We start from the raw sequence: 22,567 nt of genomic DNA on the forward strand, positions 1-22,567 counted from the left end.
GTCGCTGTCCAACTGGCCGCGGTGCTGGAGCACCGACCGAGTGAAGGGTGGTGAGCCTCGGTGGCTGATTAAGCGGCTCAGACAGGAGCTACAGCTGCTCATTATGAAGGTGCACAGGCAGAGATGCTGCACTCAATTAAAACAATAGCTAACTGCTGCTGATCACAGCAAAGCTGAGCATAAATCACCGCCGGGTGAAATACTCTCCTCCTTAACGATTTAAAAAGAAGGGACTAAGACAATCAGTACATTATTCATTAATTTTAAATAATGACGTGCTTTAGTTAGAGGAAAACACTTAAATGCATGTTTTTACTAGAAATGTAAGTGGAAATTGCACCAGTCAGTTAGAATGTATAAAAAAGATTTAAGCCCTGTCCCTTCATTGTCTTTGCTGCATTACAGTAATCAAGGATGCTTTCATAAATTATGTATGAAGAGGTTTGTAACCAGCGGTTACATTAATACCATTTGGGAGAGTGATGATTCATAGATCAGTAATTAGCCGTTAATAACAGCACCTTTCATTCTTGCCAGATTTTGTGAAATCTCTTTTAGTGGTTTGATACCAATGCTAACTTGATGTATCAAATTGCTCCAAATAATGAATTATTAAAACATCCAGATGTTTATGCCTCATCGGAATGAAAGAAAAGCGTTGTGGCATAACGTATGCAATCATTATCACTGAAATTAAAAAGAAATAAATACATGTGAATAATATTCCTAAAGATTAGGCTTATCTCCTACTTTTAGGTTCGGTTTAAATAAACCTGTGACTCTGTCTGTCCTTTAAATTATCTTCATATCAGTCTCGTGGAGTCTTTCAAATACCTGGAAGGTATTTTGCTTGATACCTGACTCTCTTTTAAGATTCAGTTTCAGCATCTGGCCCAAAAGTTAAAAATGAAATTAGGATTTTTGTTCAGAATAGCAGGAAAATGTCTGTCTTCCTTTGTCTTTGACAATAACAATTCAACACTATGATACTGCTCTAAAGACGTTTACCAGTTGAACCCTATTTACTTCCTTAAAGTTAAGAAGAAACATCCATCTAGAGCTCCTCTTTCACAACTCTCAATTAAGTCTTATAACAACAATTCAAGACAATAGCTCAATTTATAGGTCTGGTTTTTGACCTGGTGTTCTTTTAATTATCTGTGTTGTTGCCCGTAAAGGACTCACCGGCTTTGCTCTATCATCATTACACACTGTTAGCAGAATAACCTGCACCAGGTCATCCTGATTAGTGTGCCATAAAATCCTGAAGACTTTTGCAAATGAAGACTTCCTAAATAAGAATAATCATAGCTGAGTAAGTAGGAAGTGCAGCTATATACGTTGTGTAGAATGTAAAAATCATTATTTGGTGTGGATTTTACATACCTCAGTCTGTGGAGCTGTTATTGATTAGAGAGAAGAGAAGAGAAGAGAAGAGAAGAGAAGAGAAGAGAAGAGAAGAGAAGAGAAGAGAAGAGAAGAGAACTAGCCAAAGCACAGCAGACTAAAAAGAAAGGAGTGACTGTGACACAGCAGACCTGTGTGAAAGTGTGCTAATGAGGCGGCCGCTGGTCTGGATCTGGTTATAAATATGAATCATGGCAGTGGGTGCTTGTCTGTGAGAGGCCACCACTGAGAGGGGAGAAGGGAATAATTTATTGAAAGAAAGCCAAAGATCAAGAAAAGGAGGCTGTGAGAAAGTTTTGTAGGAGAGATGAAAAGTCTCGTTTTACGGCTTTAAATCTGAAAGCGTGGCCCAATTTATGTCTGTTATAAGTGATTCATGATGGTCAGCACTGATTCATACTAGGTTAAACAAACTGTGAAAGTCATAGATGAGGGGTGTGGCTGTTTAAATCTGATCTGACTTAAGATCTGTCTTTAAAAACTTAGTGTTCAGGTTTGTGTTTGTGAATCGCTGGCCTCACATTGAACAAAAGCCCGCTGGCGTGGAGTTTTCTGATCCACCTGTGTGGCAGCTGACATTGCTAATGCCTTGTTGACTTCAGGCACTGATTAACTTACTGTTTAACTGCTCAGCATGCCACAAACACACACACACACACACACACACACACTCACACACACACACACACACACACACACACACTCACTTTCTTTCTCTCTCTCTCTCTCTCTCTCTCTCTCTCTCTCTCTCACACACACACACACACACACACACACACACACACACACACACACACAATGGGGTGGGGTGGGGGGAAAGCCACACAAATACCCACATAATGCAGAGCCTGACAGACTTGTACTGGATACCAGACACACATGTATAATGAGAGGGTTTGGCTTGAGGCTGGTACTGAGGTGACAGCCATGGTAATTTCCTGTGGCAGATTTCTGCCAGTGAACGGGGACGGGAAGGGAAACGCTTCATTAAAGCTTCAGTGCTGTTTCGAGATCTGTTGCCCAAACACATTCGGCTCAAAACAGAGATGCAAGCAGAAATATGGCTTAAAATATGGCGTGGAAACAAAGAGCGAAGAAGAAAATAGTGCGTGTCTGTTTATTTTCATCGTCGAGTTGATATTAACACGTTGTTGTTTCTGTGAGTAGGAACACAAAGGTGTTTTGCTGCCACCTATTGGGCAGATTGTGTAAGTGGTTGAATTGTTTTTACCATTATAATGAAAATAAATCAATCAATCAATAAGCCTATAGTACCCTACGCGTTGTCTGTTTATTTGAGGTGTATGCAGTAGTGCCATTCCATACATAAAATCTACGCGTTTCAATACTCTATACTCTCAACTTGTTTTCTTTTCTTGTGTCTTTTAAGTAAATATTTTCATTACTTTTCATGACTTTCTTCAGATTAACTCCATGACTGCTGCTGTAAAACCAGTCACACTGTGTGACAACGCGAGGTCGAGCTCTCCTGCAAAGCTGTCCGGCGGGTGTAAAGTTACGAGCCGGCAGGACACACCTCTAGAGGGAGTTCCCGGGGAGGTGGAAACAAGGAGCCGATCGTTCCTTCCTGCAGAAAGTCAGGAGCCCTTTCACTTGAGAGGGCGATTACCTCCGCCGGCGGCTGTGCGTCTTGGCAGCTGTAGCCGTGCCTCAGAGTGAAAATGCCCGGGATGGGCAACTCTTTACGCGCGGCTGCCCTCCTGGCTTTCGTGGTTCTTTCAGTTCTGGTGACGCTCCTGATCAGCAGCGTGCAGCAGTTTGGAGCAAGAATCTCGCACTTTTCCACCGCACCTTCTGGTGATGACGAGGAGTTAGCCTCGCTCCGCGAGGCGCTGATTCACCAGCTCAACGAGAGGCGAAAAGAAATTATTCCGCTGCTTTCACCTGGTGTTGGTGATGATGATGAAAAGGGACTGTTAGGAGAAAGTTTTTCCCAGCGTGACTCGACTTTGGATTACAGTCTGTGGAATGAGATCACAGTTGGCTCCGGGAAAACGCATCTGGATGAAATGGGTTGTGATTCCCTAGCCGACATGCAGGCGGTGGAGATCCTCGGATCGGGATACACCAAGCTGGTTGTCAAAGTGAATCTAGCCGGGGAATCTGAGCCGGTGGCGCTGAAACTCGTCAACGAGCAGGGCATAGACATGGGGAAGTGCGTGGAGGACTTTAAAGATCCTCGGGGATGTCGCGAACTCGTTTCATTCAAGCTGAGGAAAGAAATGGTCCTTCTCCAAAGACTCCAGCATCCGAACGTCATTAAGGTAAAGTTTCCTCTCCCTCTGCTTTGAGGGTTTGTTTTTTAATCAGTTTAAATTGTTAAGTTGCGAGTTCAAATGCTAAAACAGCGTTTAGTCTGCGTCTTTCTCGGTGTTTATTTAAGGGCCATGAAGTTTCAGAGGCTACTGTTGACTTCTGAGCGTTCCAGCTGGGGAAACTGGATAAAGTGAAGATTTTCCATAATCCTCGTACTACAGCTCACATTTTCCTTTGTTTCACACACACTGAGCTGCGTGAAAGGTTGCTGCAGGGCCTTCCCATCTAATTAAATTAAATTCGGTGACCCTCCTCTGACCTTTGGGTCCAGTTTAGCGAGAGCAGACAATGTGACTCTGTCCTCCTCTACTATCCATGGTTGCATCTGAAACCCCCTGGCGCTTATTCACTCAAACCATTACAGCCCAATTTAGAAGAAGTTTGAGCTAAACCCAGGGGTTTCTTTCTCGTGTCCTGCAGTCGTGTGACAGCCCAGTTGATTCATTTCAGAGATGTGCTGGATTCTCTTGGCTATAATGTAATTTTTCAAATTTTTATCACAAGTCATAACTGCTAGAGTGAGCTTGATGACACATTGTATGCAATCTTTGCTCAAAACCTTAAAGAGACTTTAACCTGTTGCTTTCTCTGAATTAAAATGTAAAAAACAAACAGTAGCATGATCTACCCTGCTTTTCTTTATTGTACTGTGGCTTAACCTAGTTATTTTCCACTCTGCAGCTGAAGGGTCACTGTGCTGGGGGCCCAGGAGGAAGAGAAGGCGAGGCCGAAAGAGTCACAGTCATTCTGGAGCAGGGGAACCCTCTCCAGATGATCCAGCTGCTCCAGAGCTCCTGGGAGGACAGATTCAGAGTAAGCACCACGGCGTGTTTTGTCATTTATCTCATACACTGCAGACGCACTGGGAAGTTAGAGGTATCTGTTTCACACTTACTGTGCACAGGGCATGTGCAGGCCATTGTTCAAGTCTGCAGAAAAGGTGAAGGTTGAAAAATGACAGAGGCCGATGTTGGAAACTCCTGGACGTCGGGCATCTGTCCCTCGGTACATTTGATCAGGCCGAGGTTTTGAGTCGTGATGGGCCCTGGAGTTAATCCACTTATGACTGGGAATGTCATTTCATCCCAGACACACACTCTTAGATGCACACATACAGCTTTAGCGCAACCCCCCTCCGATCACAGGTATGCTCCACAGTGGAAGCCAACAAAGGCTGAATTTACACTCCAGGGATTCAGATATGCTCGCCTTCGCGCATGGATGTGTTTGAAAAGGAGAGTGGTTGGAAAGGGGGGGGGAATGCCTGAGCATGCATGTTTTGTTTTTGGACTGGCAAAAAGTACTTTGGCATTCTGCACGTATCATCTCAACAGTGGGCAACTTTTTGCTGCATCACCAAAATAGCAGTTCATAATAACCCTCCCCTTGAGCTGCTTGGCCACTTTCAGCTACATCGCATCTGTGCAAGCTTCAGTAATCCAGGGGTGTTTGGTTTCAGCCAGCCCCGTTTTTGCCTTCCCCCCGATTCCACCAAGCGACGTCCAAGAGACTCGGAGCATTACCTAACACTGCAGCTATGTTTGTAGTGTGACAGAAGCATTTCATGCACTTTTAGCACATGGCTAATGCTTTAATTTTGCTTTTGGTAGCCTTACTTATTCCCTCTCTCTCTGTTTTTATTATAGGATTTAAAGAGTACTATAAAAACAGTGTCAGGAAATGGTTTGCAAATGTGGTTGGTGAGCCGTCTTTAAAGGAAAGGCTTTTGCATGGCTTCCAGTTTTAACCATTTTTAGCCATTTAATTAAACCTAATTAAATTGTCCAATGTTCTGAGTTTTTAGAGGATAAAACAAGTCAGTTTTTAACTTGAAAACAAGTCAAATAATAATATTTTTAACAGGTTTTTGTTGGCCAAATGACATTTTTCACTAACAAGATAATTACTTATGATTATGATTTTTTTTTTTTATATTATAAATTATGGTTGAAAAAATAAAATGAGAGAGAGAGAGAATGGAAATAAATTTAAAGTCATTGTTAAAAAAATTTTAGGTTCTGCAAAAAAAAAAATCTAGTATTTTTCTTTTATTGTACAAAATGTAGTATTTTTGGATTTTGTTGGTATGACACAACAATCACTCTGAACACTGCAGCCTGGTTTTTCATCAGTTTCAGACCAAACCATGTGCAACACGCCTAAAAATGATATATGAAAATCAAGAAAAAGCTTTGACGCCTGTAATTATATTTGTATTTGATACATTTTTTAAAAACATTTCTTGACATTTGATCACAAATATTAACATTAAAGAAAAAATAAGCATATTCTCACGTCAGACAGCTGAGTACATACTTGATGAATGACTTCAACGGTTATCTGGTTATAAACCGTAACTGGCTTCAGTGACAATGCATTTAGCGCTTCAAGGCCAACGTGAAATATTCCTGAGCAATATTTCACCACTGTCACGAGTCCAGCTGATCAGACTTTGTTGTTTCTAATCTCCAGGTGTGTCTGGACCTGGTCCGGCTCCTCCACTTCCTCTCTCAGTCGCCTCTGGGCTCCGTGGCCCTGTTGGACTTCCAGCCTCGGCAGTTTGTCACAGTGTCCGGCTCGCTGAAGCTCACGGACCTGGATGATGCCAGCGCGGAGGAGACCACCTGTCACACAGACGCAGACTGCACTCTCCAGTTTCCACACAGAAACTTCACTCTGCCCTGCTCAGCTCGGGGTGTGTGTGAGGGGCTAAACGAGAAGAGGAACATTTACAACGCCTACAGGTAAAAAAAAAAGTGACAGTTTTACTGCGTGATAGATAGGAGGAGCATCGGCTACACGGATAACTGCATAAATATAGAACAAGCTGACACCTAAAGTGTTGACAGTGGAGACGTGCAGCTGGAAATTTGCAGTTTGATGGGGAAAGTGTAATGAATGCATTGTTAGTTTCAGTGGGGGGGAAAAAGAGCAATTTCCTTTTAAAAATGGTTCCGATTTTTTTGACAGCTTTACGATCTTTACGTGTGAGACGGAGCGAGACGGCTATGCGATAGGGCTTGCCCAACTTTCTCTCTCTCTGAATGAGTGTCTTTGCCTGACCTTAGGTATTTTTTCACCTACCTGCTGCCTCACCAGGCCCCGCCCAGCCTCACACACCTGGTAGACCGCATCATGAACGCCACAGGTGAGGATGAGAGTCGTCCCGACATGACGGGGGACGCTCGCTACTAAAGATCAGAAGGCAAATCTTTCCATTACGGCAGTCGTGTAATGACATGCCTCTGCCTAAGTGCTTCTTTTAATGAGCAAGACAAGATGCTTCATGACATGTAACGCAGTAATGAATACAAGTAGTTATTTGTTGAGATCACACAACTGGGAGTAGACAGCATAGTGTAAAAAAAAAACATCCATAATGCCTGACTTTATGCCTGTAGTCACTTAAATCTTTAACCAGATTGAATTCATTGTGCGTGCGTGTGTGTCCAGGGGAGCTGAAAGCTGACATCAATCAGACGCTGGAGGCCTTTGAACACATCCTCCACCTCTATAAGTCTGGCCTACACCTGGAGAACCTGCCTCCATCAATAATCAGAGGTAAGCGCTCGTGGAATGAAGGCTGCTTTATATAAAAGCACACTGGGCTCTCTTGTGGACCTGTTTCCTTTTTTTTGTGAGCATGAAGAGAATGCTTGGCTTTTTTTAATCTACTTGTAGAGAAAAGCAGACAGTCTACACCTGTGTTTTCATTTTCTACTTAAGAAGGGAAAAAACTGAAAAAGAAGGGGCTGTTTTGACAGGTTTATTAGGCAGCTGGAATGAGGGGACGAGACTAACAAAGTGAGATTAATCTCGTATGTCTTTTGTTTAGAGAGTGCAGTTGGCGTTCATTTTAAAAAGAAGTGTTTTTTTACTTCATTACATTTAAAATTCCTCGCTTTTTGCTGTGCAGAACGGCCACGTAAACAGTTTTTCAAAATCTTTGTCCTACTTGTTTCTGTGTTCGCCCAGCCTAAGCGCTGAACGTCCTTCACTTTTCTTCTCTCCAACTCGCTTCCACCACGCCCCCCCTCCTGCCCCGCTCCTCTCAGCCGTATGAAATATTAATAACAGAATGACTGGCTGCGTTCCTGTGGTGAGATTTTCCGTCCCCCCAGATGCTGGACTGTTTATATAGCAGCACTTTGTGAATTTAATCACAGATTCAGGGTAAAGAGGCCCTGGTGCCGAGGCTGACACCGGGAGGGAATGTTTCAGCTTAACAAGGAGGTGCCAGGAGACTGCTGCTGCTGCTGCTGAGTGTGTGTGATAAGACTGTGGGGGGAAAAAATGCGTGTGTTTATTAATTCAGCATATTAGCTGAAGCAGAGGTATTTGTGGGTGGAGGAAAAGCCTGTGCTCAGCACCAGCTTGGCTTATCCGTTTCACATATTGGGGGAAATAAAGCTCGTGGCTCAATCATGTTGAGAATTCAACTCCATCCAGTAAATTACCAGCATCTGGTTAGCCTAATTTCCTATATTGGGGAAATGGCCAGCTTTATCGAAGCTTAAAAAATCTCCTTGTTTAAAGTCGGTCCTGATTGCTTGCACACTTCAGATTTTACACAGATTTAACAAAAAGGGAGATGAGTAGTAAGCATATGAAGGGCTGGTGGGCATATTTTTCCACATTTCCCTTATTCCAGATGCTAAGCTAAGGTGGTTAGCTGCATGCTCACTGCACTAACATGAAAAAGGTATTAAACTTCTCGTCCAGTTCTCACCAAATTAGTCATTTTTACAAACTGGAAAAAAAGCTGCATTTTTGTCGCACACATGTAACATGCCGCACTCTCCTCACATTATATACCAAGCACGCCCTCCCCGGTTTGAGGCAGGGGCAGTAGTTAAGCTGCAAAATTTCTACCATCACCCTCTCACATATGTCAGTGCCCTTAATGCTTCAACCCTGCTCCACCTCCCCAGCACACTCACCTGCACACTCCAAGGGGCGATATTTACTCATCGCTAACCAATTTTATATGGAACACGTTTTAGCTCAGAGCACAGAAACCAAACTCTGTTCGGCTGCTGTAATAAATCATTTCCAATGTGACTTATCTGACAGAACTGTCTTTTTAAATGATTAAACAGCCTGAGGGGGGAAAAACTGAGTAATTGTGGGATTGTATATTAAAAGCCACATGAATTAAAATGTTTTCCCTCAAAGGAAATTTAAAAAAAGAGAGAGAAAACATAACTGCAGCCAAAGTCCCAACTTATCTTTATAAAAGAAGCCAAATGGCAACAGAGCTAAAGCTTGTGTAATAGTGTGTGTGTGAGAGGGAGGGAGACTCATCAGGTCCAGAGTCTTAATTTGAAATTGTTGACAGATGCAGATTCATAGGTAATGTGGATGTAAGCTGTCCGCAGCTGAGATCATCTCTGATGTGATGGAGGGAAACCTGATGAAGATTTACTGTAGTTTCCTAAAAACTGCTGCAACTATAAATCCAGCTGTGTACAGAACTGTAGAGACCGCATAGGCCGGGCCGTAAATTCACCGTTAAATGATATTCTATATATTAAAAGAAAACGAGGTCCTTTCTCCCATTCTTCATCTTAAACACTGAGACTTGTATGTCTTTGTCTCTTTAACAGCTGAGGTCTGCCACCCCAACAGGCCTCATTTTTTTTTCTCCCCAGAGAAGGATCCTCCAAACACTCCTTCTCCTTGTTCCCTTTTCTCAGAGCCAGAAGGCAGATCCTCGTGTCTTTTTCCTCGTAACAATACTCCCCCACACACACCGCCTCCTGCCATTTAGGAAGGTTAACAGTTTGTAACAGTGAGCCTCCTCCGTACGGGCTCACAGACGAGGCTTTTGTCCATTTCTTGTGTGTGTGTAAGTGTGTGTGTGCAGGCATATGTGAGCATGGGTTCCTCTCATGGCTCCTGCTAATGTGTAGCAGATGATTTAAGGCCAGATCCACAAGACGTCTGACAGGAAGAATTATAATGATGAATGTACGGCAAATGTTTGGAAAGTGGACGATGAGGTCGATTGAGAGAGTGTGTGTGTGTGTGTGTGTGTGTGTGTGAGAGAGCAAAAAATCTCTGGTGTCAAATGAAACGTTTGACACATAATTAGAGACGATGACAGACGCAGAAGGTCCTGCTTTGGCATTTCGAACAAAAACATTGCTGAAAACAATTTGTCGCCTAATAAGTTAGTTGAGTAAAATAAGAAATCGTTTTTCAAGCGAAAAGCATTTTGTGATTCCTGCTTGGCAGCTCTGTTCTTTGATCCCATGTTTAAAAAAATAAATAAAAAGAAATTAAGACATTGGCTTGTATTTTTTAAAAGTATTTCATAGTATTTTACCGACTAAATTATTGTTTTCATTTAAGAAAAATATTGCAAATTAATTAATAATTTAAAGTAATACTTTACCGCTGGCTAGTTTATTATAAATAATACATAATAATGTATGTCAGCACTTTGAGGTAATTCCAGACCATCGGCACATTTTAAATCCTGTTCTGCCAGCAGTAGATTTACATTTTCACACTAACATTTTTGTGTCCTTTTATCATAAGAATATCTGTTCTTTAAATATCTCCCAACCAAAACCAGAGTCTGTGTTTCTATGAGACGTAGTCTTACATTTAGGGATCCCTTATTTTATTTTCATTAGCATTCTTTTCTTTCAGTGCTCCAGCGTGTTTGTTTTCCCTCCAGGGATTACTAAACTTCCGTGTTTATGCCTGGAGAGCATTTCAGAATCTTTCAGCAGCCTCACGTACTGAAGTGGCGTCTCTTCTTCTGTGGTTAGATTACACTGTGATGCGAGGGATGGGCACTTCTGGGAACGTGGAGTACCGCTGCTGGCCATCCTACAGCCAGCAGGGCTGCGTGCTGTCAGTCCACAGTGCCCGAGAGGCAGCGTACACCTGTAACTCCCACTCTCAGTGCAACAGCTTCACTCTGACGGGGCAGAAGACTTGGACAGGTTAGTAAAGCCTCCTCTACTGGTTCTACTGGTACATAGTTCCCCATCTCCCATTATCAAGTAGACATGGAAAAGCACTAGTTGTATGACTTTCCACAAAACCACACCTGCCACATGACTAGAAGTGCTAAGCATACAATTGCTGCTCCTTTTAATCTTCCAGTGAAGCTTTTTTAAAGTTTAAATACACAGTTTAAATTTTCGAGTCAGGACTTGTCACTTTCTTGATGTTGCCAGTTTGTTTAACGTGGATCTGCTTTTCTGTCTCTCTCTTTGTTTTCTACTCTGTAGGCCGCCTCCTAGCCTCTTTCAGGAGTGGCTTCAGTCACTTGGTGCCTGATGGGACGTCAGAAGTTTATGTAAAGAAGACAAAAGTTGTCGAAAAATCAAGCGCCTGACGTCCGAGCGAGTTTCTGTCAAAATGGGAGTTACCAAGAGATGGCACACAGCGGGGCGATGGGAACTGATGCAAGACGTGGCACTCGAGAACCGCGTCCTCCTGTTTAACAAGTCAAACGCAGCATGGCTCTGTGGATCTGCAGGAGCAGCGTGGAGACCAGGCTGACGAGGAGGCGTTTGAAGCCAGCAACTGAATGTCATGTATTTATGGGGCTTCTTGCTCTGTGACTGTTTGATCTGCCTGCCAGCTCACTCCCCTCTGCCAGCTACTATTTAAAGGGATTTCCCTTCAGGTACAATTAAGCAGGGAGAGCCTCATGCCCTTGACATTTTTTTTTTCTTTTTACCTTTCCTTTATTTGCCGTGTGCGTCAGCTTTCACTGTGAGGTCGAGTCCCTGTTGCTAGATTTTTTTTATTTATTTTTTTTAAACCAAAGAGGTAAGAAGTATAGTCGCTGAGCATTTGGAGCCCGAGGATGAGAAAGGAAAACAAGCTCTTATACAAATACACTTTGATGTTAATGCGCAGAGGTTGTGGCTGTATTTTCGTGGTTCCCTGGCTTAGCTGCACCGCCGCATGAGACGGCAACAACCATGTAAGCGTTTACACATCAACAATGAGCAAAGATGATCAAAACCATTCCAGAGCAGTCTTTTTTGTTTGCTTTAGATACTTTTGTGCACTTAGTTATAGTGTTTCATTCCTAAATATTTATATGATTAAATGGACTGTAATTGTTCTTACATGTTTGTGCATTACAGCTTTCATGCACCTTGTGGGTGATACTTTTATTTTCAATGAAAAATTATTCATTTGTTTTTTTTTTTGTTTTTGTTTTTTAATACTTCCCGTGTTGTTACTGTGCAGTTTTTTTTTAGTTTGTACAGATATATAAATATAATGTTTCTACTGTTTTTTTTTTAAGTTGTGTTCATTTGCATTTTTATTGTATTCAGTGTAACTGCAACTAACAGCCTGTTTACTTCTCATTAACACCTTCGTGTGTGTTTCAGTGGGGGGAGGGGGGCCTAGAATGTGTGTGCTGACCTGGTTTTCTGTGTTTTTTAAGCCCTTTATCTTCTCGCATGCCCCCACATCCACTATCTGCAGCCCATCTGAATGGCTCAGAGGAAAGGAGCTCCACAGAGTTTGCATAATACCAGAAGAATGCATTCTAATGCCCCACCACGCTGAGCTCATTATGAGCCTTAATTAATACATGTAAATTGGCTTACTTGCCAGCCCTTTCTCATGGTGAGAGAGGGTGCATTACTGTAAGACAAAGGCAGACATCAGGACAATCAGAGCTCAGTTTGTGGTTAGCACACGAATGGGCTGCCATCTGTGCCTGCCAGAAGTAACCTGGCGAGGTTGAGATAAGGGCAGGTCTGCAGGGTGGAGGGATTTGTAAAGTCAGATTCAGAAACTACTGAGTTTATGCTAGGAGAGGGTTAAACAAATACCTGGTGTGATACGAACAGGAGATCTCTGCCACATGCCATCAACGGCTCTTCATCTATTATCTTCTGAGGTAAAACGCGAATGTTGATGCACACACACAGTTTAAGAAGCGATAAAAATCTGTTTAATTTCTCAAGAAGGCACGCCTACGTCACGCCGGAAAACGCCACTCAAACAAAAATGGAAGCAGCAAATTCCAGATAGCTCTGCGGTGAGTCTTTACCGTTCAGCCATACCAGTGCCACTGACTTGAAAGGGCATGTCCCTGTCTACAAATAATTGTCTTTGCCTTAGGTTGGCCCCTTGTTGTCTGGACAAAGCCGGCTGATTAGAGTCCAGATGATAAAGATAAGGAGTCTGACTCAGATTAGATAAGGCAAAACCAAAAGCCACGTTAACTAGAAGGACTGGTTTCCTGGTGGGAAAATTTTCCCAACACATAACATGACTTATAGTCAGAGAAGAGCAGAAGAAAAATGATCACAGTTTGATTTGTGTGCTGTTTTGTAAAAGGTTTTATTTATTCACACAAAAAAACCATGGGAAATTTACACATAATCAAATAATTCAAAGCCAGCATTTTGGGCATAAATATATAGGGCAGAGGTGTGGACTCGAGTCACATGACTTGGACTCGAGTCAGACTCGAGTCATTAATTTTATGACTTTAGACTTGACTTGAAAAAATGTTCTAAGACTTGTGACTTGACCTTGACTTTTACACCAATGACTTGGGACTTGAATTGGACTTGAACCGGTTTACTTGAAAAGACTTGATATTTTACCCCAAATATAAAATTTAACATGCATATTATATGGAGATTGAAAATGTGACGTCATTCACGGGTAGAACCGCAAAGGATTCTGGGAACTCGTGGCAAGCGGTACTAGCGCACGCAGGCTTTCAATTAAAATCAGTCACACAGCGATAAAAAGAAACACAAAAATGTCAAGAAGCTGTTGTATTATTAACTGCAATAGCCGGTCGCATGACAGCCACGGGAAGCCGACGGGTAAAGAGATCGGTTGTTATCGGATTACGTCGTTGAAGAGAAATTGTTCGAGCCATGTTTCCGAAGTAACAAAGAGGCGACTGGATTGCAGCCATTCAAAGATCAAATATAACGTCCTAGAACACTCCAGCTCACAGGTTAGTCTGCTCCAAGCATTTCCACAAAGGTCATTTTTCTTAACATAATTGGTGATATAGGTTACAAGCAAGTCTGGCGCTGAACAGAAATTGTCGCGCTATGCTCCTTTATTTATTGTGCATAAATAGTAAATTGTCCTGACACAATATTGCGTTTCGCTTCTGTTATTATGGTACACTGACAAAAACACATACTTTTATTCACAGGATAAAACAGTTGTTTTGTATCACTAATTGTCCAGTACGATTACAGCATACAGTATTGTTGTCACTGCTACATTTCTGTGATGCTACCAGAAATTATTTCCACTACTAATTAATTACCGTTGAGCTCAAAGGTTATATTAATAAACGGTTAACGAATGTGTATTTATGAAGACGATTTGTGAGACTGGTAAACTTATGATACGTACGATGGTCTTTCGTTCTACACGGTGCATTTCAAGGTCCTGCACCCATCCGTCGGTAAACTGTACCTGGGCTTGTTGCAGTGACCGGAAGTTACTAAACTTCATGAGTGTATGCACTCACTCCAAGAACCGTATAATTATAAATATGCTAAGATGAGATAGCTGACTTCATCTAACTAGCAAATGTTTTCCAGGCTACGTTGGTGATAGTTTTTTTTAATGTGTATGATATTTTTGTCATGCGATTTTAAAGCTGGTCCTACAACCGCATCCAAGAATAACATGCAGCGTATCTCAGAACTGTCGGTGAAAATTATTCTTGGAGCTAAGTTTAATTGAGCTGCATTTTAAAGAGGTGCAATTTCACAATTTGTGTATATTTTCTAAGTTCACTATTTTGTATGTGTTGAGAAAAACACAGATTTTAAAATTACATGGTCTAATATTTACATTTAGCATATAACTGCAACATTATTTTTTCGTTTGTTTTTTTTAAAGACTCGAAAGGACTTGAAATTCAAAGTTTCAGACTTGTGACTTGACTCGGACTTTTACACCAGTGACTTGAGACTCGACTCTGACTTGCCTGACATTACTTGAGACTTGACTTGAGACTTGAGGATAAAGACTTGAGACTTACTTGAGACTTGCAAAACAATGACTTGGTCCCACCTCTGATATAGGGTAAAAATTAAACACAACAGCTTAGCTTAGCCTGGAAAATATGTCACAGTACAGAAAAGCTATATGCTATATGACACATAGCTTCCCTATACTACACAAGTCCTTTTCATACCATTTTAAAACACGTCTTCCCCATTATTAATATTTACAGGCTATCCAAGTTTGTGTCCATTTTGTTCTTTGATGAGGTAAATTCTAACACTAATTACAAACTAGCATGCATTATACCAATCAAGCTAGCTAGTGCTAGCTATCAGCTAGATCCATACATAGTCACTTTGGGTGGTGTTCTATGGTTTCAAACACTATTTAAGAAGGTAGTTTGTTACTCCTTGTCATGAAATGGTGTGACGGGACATTCCCTTCTAGAAAAAAGAGCCATTTATACATCTGAGTATACATTTAATAGCAGTAGGGTAGCTTTTTCTAAGGTTTGTGCTAAGCTAACTGGCCTAGCTTTGAAGTGGCAGTTTCCTAGTCATCATTCCAACATGCCTGTGGTATTCTCATTAATCGATTGGTGTCCTATAAATACACACACATGCAGGTCGGGACACACAAATCACATCTCAGGAATTTGGAGAGGCACCAACAACGAATTGCTGACTCTGTAAGCTCATCGCAGGATTTATCCTGAGATGAGGTCTTTACCTCGATAATGCAGTGAAACAATCCCTCAAGTGATAAGCTGTAATTTAGTGAAATGTACAGCTGTGGTTCATCCTTCTCCACATCAGCTCAAAGAGGAAAACTTCTGGCGTCACATTGGGTTTGTCTTGGCAGTCTTTTTGACAGAGCTAATGGATGTTTTGGCCTCGCGCAAAGGTTGCACATGTTGTTTTATGCTTAAATGTTTTGAAATACATTAAAAATGCAGAATGTTGATAGATTAATTAGGTTATTCAGTTGGATGCAGCGAAGGAACAACAATGAGTCTTTCTTTATGCTCAGGATTTGCTGGAGAGCCTAGGGGGTGGGGGGTTAGTGAACCCCCGAGTAGATCTTCACAGCATGTTCAGTGAGTCTAAAAATAATCGCTTTTCCCTTAACTCTGTTTTTGGCTGAAACCAAGGACAGAGTTTTGAAGATTGAGGGGTTTTTTCCCATAAGTTGTTTTTGTTTACGGATGTTTTCACTGTAGTGAAACATTTCAAACACAGCGTTCCTGTCCATGTGTTCCTGTGTGGCACACTGTTCCTCTGTTTTTTAAGGCGTGTAATTGACAAGTCGGTCTTTTTGAAAGGCTCGGGGAATGAGCGGGGGAGGAGAATGATTGTTTTTTTTTACCCAGCTCCATACCCCTCCATTTTTGTTTTTTCAAGTTTCCAGTTTCACCGACTTGTTTCCGTCAGGTTTTATTCATGACCTCCATCTGGAAATAATATAACTTCATGAAAACACGCCATCAGCAATTTTTTTCGAGAACACTAGTGCGTGCATGTGCGTGCATATGTGCAGGGAAGGCGACATTAGGGCTTCTTCTGCTGGGTTCAGGCTCTACTGATGCGACGGTGTTAGTTCAGTGAAAAACACATCTGTGACTAAGCTAAGAACCAAAGCCTCCATCATCCCCACTTAAAATCCTAGCGCGATGCATTTGTGGTCTGGCCAAAAGTCTTTGATTCAAATGCAAAGTTAGTCATCAAATGTCAGAAACCACAGCTGCTGGGAGAAATTACGTGTCAGGAAAGGTCTCTGGTGAAATGTTTGACCTTGGCTCAGACTAAAAATATGCATTAACTGAGTGAAAGCCTGCATAGTTCTGCAGGAAAGAAGATCTGGCTTGTGTTTGAGTTGCTCGCCGGCGCATATGCTTGCCCGTGACTGGAAAGATAGAGTGGATATTCACTCGACTCCGGGCTCACAGAAACGCCTCTGTGTCTGTCTGCCATTTTGGCCGTGGTACACACAAGACTGGCCGGTCACACCTGAGAGCCTCTGAAGAGCAGCCAGACATTTAGTCGGCCTGTCCCGAGCACAGAGGCGTCTTAGTTTGCAGGCATATCTAACTGTCGAGCTAACTATTTGTCTGTCTGCCTGGAGCCGATATGATCTCTTTTAGAGCCATAATGGCTTTAGCAGGCCCTAAAGGAGAGAGAGCAAGTAGGTGTGTGTGAGGAGAGGTTTTCATTTCTGCCTGTCTGCATTGGAAGGGGGGGGGGTGTGGCTGGATCATGTTTTAAAAGCCCCGAAGTTAACCCCAGTCAAAAGGTTTATGCCTACCACTAAAGCCACAGAGACATCTTGAAAGCTCTAATAGCGTCGTGTTGTATCCAGTGACATCTCCACAGACCTGCTGCACAGCTTTCTGGAGCGTAGCAGAAGTGCTGGATTTGTTTGTTTCACGATGGGTAGCTGACTTTAATCAGCGTCTGTCCATATTTATTTAAGGTCTCCGAATGTTTGCATCAGTGTGGTGCTATCACAAAACCCTGCTTCATTATGAGAACCCCACATGTTTCCCTGCCCTGCATTCCCTCCTGCTATATCACAGCAGCAGTCTGGGTCATTTTTCTTTTGAACTCCCCCACACCCACACCCTCCTCTCTTCCTCACCAGTCCATCCATCATACAGAGTCTGTGGAGCCTCCTTCCACTCCACCCGTCCCCCTTTTCTGTTGCTGCCTCTGCTTTCTCTCTTTCTCTCTGTGTTTGAAACGCTCCTTCGGGCCACAACCTCCACAGCTTTGCTATTAATTTAGGCCTCCGCCGCTGTTGTTAAATTGTTCCACTTCATAGCCAACATAACTCCAACCCTGCATCAGTGTCCTCCTCCTGCCAGTCTTCCACGGCAACCGTCTTCTACCAAGTCGCAGCCCACAACTGCTGCGAAGCATCTGGAGTTTCTGCCGTCTTTCAGCCTGGCTGGAACCTGAGGGCAGGGCTGCTCAGGATCAGGAACTGTGGTTTGTGTATATGTGTGTGTGTTTCTGACTACCACTGCTGTTCAAATCAAAGTGTCTGCCTTTTGTTACTTGCTCTGGAATCCCCTCCGTCACACCTCGGCTGCCCCCAGGCAGAGGAAGACTTCCTTCTCCTCAGTTAATCTTCCACCACAAATACACTGTGGACCCCCTCTGAGTCACAGGATTATAGACAAATTCAATTAATTAGCACATTCAGGACTTTTAATTTGTGTTTTGTTTTTCTTGTAAACTACAAACAAGGTTAGCCACTGACATGTCTCCATCTGAGATGCGAGGAATAGGGTTTAAAAGATGAAGATAAAATATTAAAAGTAGCACTCTTTCTATCTAACTGTTGTGGGATTAATTTTTATGTGTTTTTGTTACATAAATAAACATATATATATATATATATATATATATATATATATATATATATATATATATATATATATATATATATATATATATATATATATATATATATATATATATATATATATATATATATATATATATATATATATATATATATATATATATATATATATATATATAAGTGATGTCTTTCATTTAGCTTTGTATGTGTCTTGGATTCTTTAGGATGTGTCACAATGGTTCGGAGACAAAACCGGAAAGTAATTAAAATGCGTTTTTACAGAAATACGCTATGAAATGAATCAATTATAAATTAAAATTATGATGGGAAATAGAAGTGATTGTTCTCTGTGTTCAGCACCGTGGAGAACAGGTTTTGTTTCCGAGTGCAGGTCGTTAAGAGAGCTGTGAATCCACAAGTCCCCAATTAGGGTTCTGCCCACACGGCCATAAAACAGTTAGTGGAATCATTTGGAGGCTGTTAGATTTAACACTATTAAGAGTTCATTAGTACCTGCACTCACAGCTACTGTAGCTATTGAAGCATCATTAACAGAGACACATTAAAGTAGGCCTTTTCGCTCAGGCCACCTTTTATCGACACCTGCGATAGTTCAAAAATGCCATTTATTGTGAGATACAGTCGCAGTTTATTTTACTCTAACGTGCTGTTTTTAAACATACACTTACAGTGTGGTGTATTATAACACACATACTAAAGGGTTAAATATCAGAAGTCACAATTAATAAGCAGTTCAGCAAGTAAAAAATGTAATTGTTTAATTTTTTAAGTCTTAAATGAACATTAGCAAACAGTGAATATTAGAACATGTGGTGTGTGAATGATGCACGAAAAATCATCTGCACACAAAACATAAAAAAATAGGGAGCTTTTCCATTTATGATGTAAAACAGTATTAATATTAAAGTGTTAGAGAATATTAATTAATATTTCTATTATTATAAATTTGGCAATAAAAGATTATGATCACGTCCGGTGAAGGAAAAAGAGTATCAAATACAGCTTACAGACAAAAAATCTGCAGTACAGTTACTGAAGATGGATTTACCTAAAAGTTCACATCGAATTCATTATTTTTAAAATAATTCACATGGTTCAGAGTACCTACTGCTATCAGCATTCAGCATTTTGCTGGCTGGCTCGATTAAAAAAGGTCTTGGCAGAAAATCAACATAAAGGATCTGATTGCTTTAACGGCCACGCCTTAAAGTTTACTTGTCTGATACGTGAGAAGGTCAAATCTCATTAATAATCATCTGAAAGAATGAAACGTTATACGTCTGAGGCTCGCCGTGATACAAAGACCCCCGGGCCACGAGACGTTTTACTGTCGAGCCTTTAAATGAATATTTAGTTACCCATTGCTGCTTCTCCATGCTTGCCGGTTGCTCCTGATTGTTTGTTTTACTGTCACTGCCTTTTTATTCCAGCAGTTTACATTACATCCTGTTATTTTCCTAGTTTGTGCCCCAATTACTGTCACCATTACTAAAATAACACAGCTGAAAATCACCGCTGGTGTGTGTTTTCCTGGATTTAAATGAAGTTAAAATCTGGGTTTTTCGGACTGTTGATATTTGTTGCTTGCAAAGAGAGTGCGTGCTTCATCAAACAGGTGGCCTGTCATCATTGTTCTCACTGTAATTTAGTCGTAATTATCAAGTAAAAGCAAGCCTCTAACTGTACGGTAATGCAGGTTTTATAGTTACCAGGCTATTGTAGGGGTCACACATCTTTTAAATGTCCTGCTTCTCCCAGTAACCTGGTTTCTTGTGTATATGTGCCGTTGCCATGCAGTTAATACGAGATGCAGGCTGAAAACTTGTATTAAACTGCTTTACAGTGTAATTAAACACAATCTGGGCATCGGTCTGACATTACCTCAGCCACAGTTATTACATGCGAGTAAAACTGCGCTGCGGTGGCTGGTTCACTTTCTGTTTGCCAGATCTCACGGGGGTTCAAAGGTCTCTATGGGGTGAAGGTTTAGGTTGTGTTTACAAAAAGGCCTTCAAGCTCCTCTGCAAACAAGAGCTGGAGATCAAACAGCTAAGCTGGTCCCAGTGTGAATGCTGGGCTGCTGGGCTGTGGGGAGGGCGGAGGGGTTACTGACAGGTCTGGTGGACAGATAACAGAGCAGGAAGCCCTCTAACATCTCATCCCCTGTGTTCTCTCAAATTCTCAAGATAACTCCGGTCCCCTGGCACTTAATCCTAACCTTTCTGACACTGATTTTGCTGGAAAAGTCTTCCATCTGACCCACACTTAATCACATGCTGAACTTTTCCCTCTTGTTAATCCTCCCAGTCAAGTGACAAAGGGTCAGCTGAGTAAGCCGAGAAGTAATTCAGAGCTAAAAGTGTGGAAAGGCTGGCAACGAATTCAATAAAAGCTGCAGGCAAGTAGGCCGGTAATTCGTGCAGCATTATGAAGTGTCTGGCAAGCACTTTTCTTTGTCTCCTCCATCACAAAAGGATTTAAAACAAAGGGTGAAAGCTGACGTGGATGATCAGTAGCCCAGCTTTTACTTTCCTCTTGTCTAGTTTGTCTCTTCACGTCTTGTCTGGCCACAAAAGAGAACTAGTTTTCTGCTTCCTGTCTGCTTGTATTTAGTAAAAACAGAGTAAATGGAATTACTCATAAACATTGTCTCTGACTTATTTATAGGAAACAATACGCAGCACTGACCGAGTTTATGTTTAGCTGTCAAAAATGCAGTCTTGACGAGTCATTTGATCCTGGAATTTTCTTGGTATCTAAGCTGCTTGAGGACCTGGGAGCAACACAAGGTTTCTCCATACAATCCTCAATGAGGCACTACTGCCCTCTGCAGGAAATAAAAGTGACTACTGCCAAAAATGCCGAGCTTTTCCGCCAGGCCTGGGCAAACCTGTCTCTCAAGGGATAAGAAGTTTACTGAAGGGTTTCTGTTACAGGCTGGAGGGATGAGGAGAAAAGCACACTGGAAAACAAATGTGGCTCTGGTTATTTCATAAGGAGTTTCTTAGGAAAATGCTTAGCCTGCCTGTTTTGTCGGAGGCAAAGTGAAACAAAACTCTTATCTTTTTTAATTTTAATGATTACATGTGCTTTCAGTAGAAAGCCTGTGACATCATAGCTCAAAGGTCTGTCATATCTAAGAGAAACAGTATCCCAAGTGAGGGCTGTAGTTACAAATTTAGTGTCCAATCGCGCGGTGTCCGATGTTTGACTGGCATATCTAAGGGCCACTAGCCAGATTGGGAGCCAGAGGGAGAGAGTGAAAGCAGACAAGGCGATAGAGAGTCTTAGAGTGAAACAGTCTAAGAGATAAAAGTAGAAAGCAAAGAGTTGGACCACACATTGAAGGAGGCACAAATAGAGAAGAAGCAATCAGCTGCTTACACCTAACTGACCAGGGAAGACGCTGTCCCGAACCTCTGTGGCCATGTCTGACTGTGAGGGGCTCCCTATGGGTAAGAGGAGCCCGAGTCTGCGTGACTTTTGCATGGGAATGTTTACGCATGTGTTCGAGAGAGATATATGAGAGTGCACATCTTGCAGGTCTGGAAATTGGATTCTGTATCATCTGCATTTGCTTCTCTGTTTTCTTTCACTGTGTGTACATTTGAAGGAGGGGAAGGATTTGGGGAGGGGAGGAAGGGGGTGGTGGTGTGTGTGTGTGTGTGTGTGTGTGTGGGGGGGGGGGGGGGGGGAGCAAGTGGGAGGGGTGGGTGTCTTTCTCAGCCCATCCTGTTTTAGTCTAAACCCTCTGCTGGGACAGCTCACCCAGCAAATATTCAACTGCAGCGAGGAGCCTGTTCAGCTTGAGGCCTTATATGGAAACTTGGAGCGAATTCCCTTTTGGTTTCATCAAAATAATGCAGAATGACTGCCCATAAGTTTTAATGTGAGATGTGCAGGGAAGGAGAGAGAGAGAGGAGGATGAAGGTCAGGTTGGATTAAGGCAGGGAAGTCCCGGCAAAGCTGCGCATTTTGTCGGTTTCTCCAATTGTTCCTGTGAGAAGGATGTTTGGATACAGCAGTGCTACATGTGTGCCACAGCATTAAGCTAAAGGTCATTTTTGTGCAAGTGCAGCCAAGCTAAGAGAAGAGATGAGGCCTTACTGCTTCCAACAGAAACAATCAGTTATAAATAGAAGCCTTTCCCCTTGTCTGGCCCTTTCACTCCTGCACTCTCTCACTCATGTTTCATTCTCACCTCTGTCTACCCCCCCCCCCCCACACACACACACACACACGCCCCCATTCTCACTGTGGGTCGTGCATGACTCTTTCTTCGGTGTAATTAAACGCGACTCAGCAGAATGAGAAGCCTTTGAAGTCGGCAGTTATATAAACTGCAGCTTTGAGACGAGCAGCCAAGATTTTTTGTGATTGTGTTTAATGAAGAGCTGACCACGCGGTGGCCACACCTCCTTATCCTATGATATCATTCCCTATTGCATTTGCCAGG

General features: G+C 42.1%; 2 protein-coding genes across 2 annotated transcripts in view; both read left to right on the plus strand.

Annotated features, from left to right (window-relative positions):
• Window positions 1–3,015: 3,015 nt before the first annotated feature.
• On the plus strand, window positions 3,016–11,947 carry pkdccb (protein kinase domain containing, cytoplasmic b). The gene is made up of 7 exons (XM_085343185.1): window positions 3,016–3,692; window positions 4,426–4,557; window positions 6,217–6,488; window positions 6,813–6,892; window positions 7,198–7,305; window positions 10,524–10,700; window positions 10,992–11,947. The coding sequence occupies exons 1-7, from the start codon at window positions 3,090–3,092 to the stop codon at window positions 11,096–11,098; spliced, it is 1,479 nt and encodes a 492-aa protein (XP_085199311.1). The 5' UTR covers window positions 3,016–3,089; the 3' UTR covers window positions 11,099–11,947.
• A 9,442-nt stretch (window positions 11,948–21,389) lies between these two features.
• The window catches only part of eml1 (EMAP like 1), a 54,377-nt gene continuing 53,199 nt past the window's right edge, over window positions 21,390–22,567 (plus strand). The window contains exon 1 of the mRNA XM_085379195.1: window positions 21,390–21,566. Coding sequence (XP_085235321.1) covers window positions 21,539–21,566 — 28 coding nt within the window. The 5' untranslated portion in view covers window positions 21,390–21,538. The remainder of the gene's footprint in view (window positions 21,567–22,567) is intronic.

This window comes from Diplotaxodon limnothrissa, linkage group LG19, assembly GCF_057381915.1.
Source record: "Diplotaxodon limnothrissa isolate DT_005_m linkage group LG19, D_limnothrissa_male_GT1.1, whole genome shotgun sequence".
NCBI lineage: Eukaryota > Metazoa > Chordata > Actinopteri > Cichliformes > Cichlidae > Diplotaxodon > Diplotaxodon limnothrissa.

Bases quoted from the DNA above. Each gene is read 5' to 3' on its own strand.
- pkdccb (XM_085343185.1), top strand. From the start codon at position 3,090: ATGCCCGGGATGGGCAACTCTTTACGCGCGGCTGCCCTCCTGGCTTTC. The intron at 4,558-6,216 runs GTAAGCACCACG...TCTAATCTCCAG, and splicing joins CCTGGGAGGACAGATTCAGA to GTGTGTCTGGACCTGGTCCG. The intron at 6,489-6,812 runs GTAAAAAAAAAA...GCCTGACCTTAG, and splicing joins AACATTTACAACGCCTACAG to GTATTTTTTCACCTACCTGC.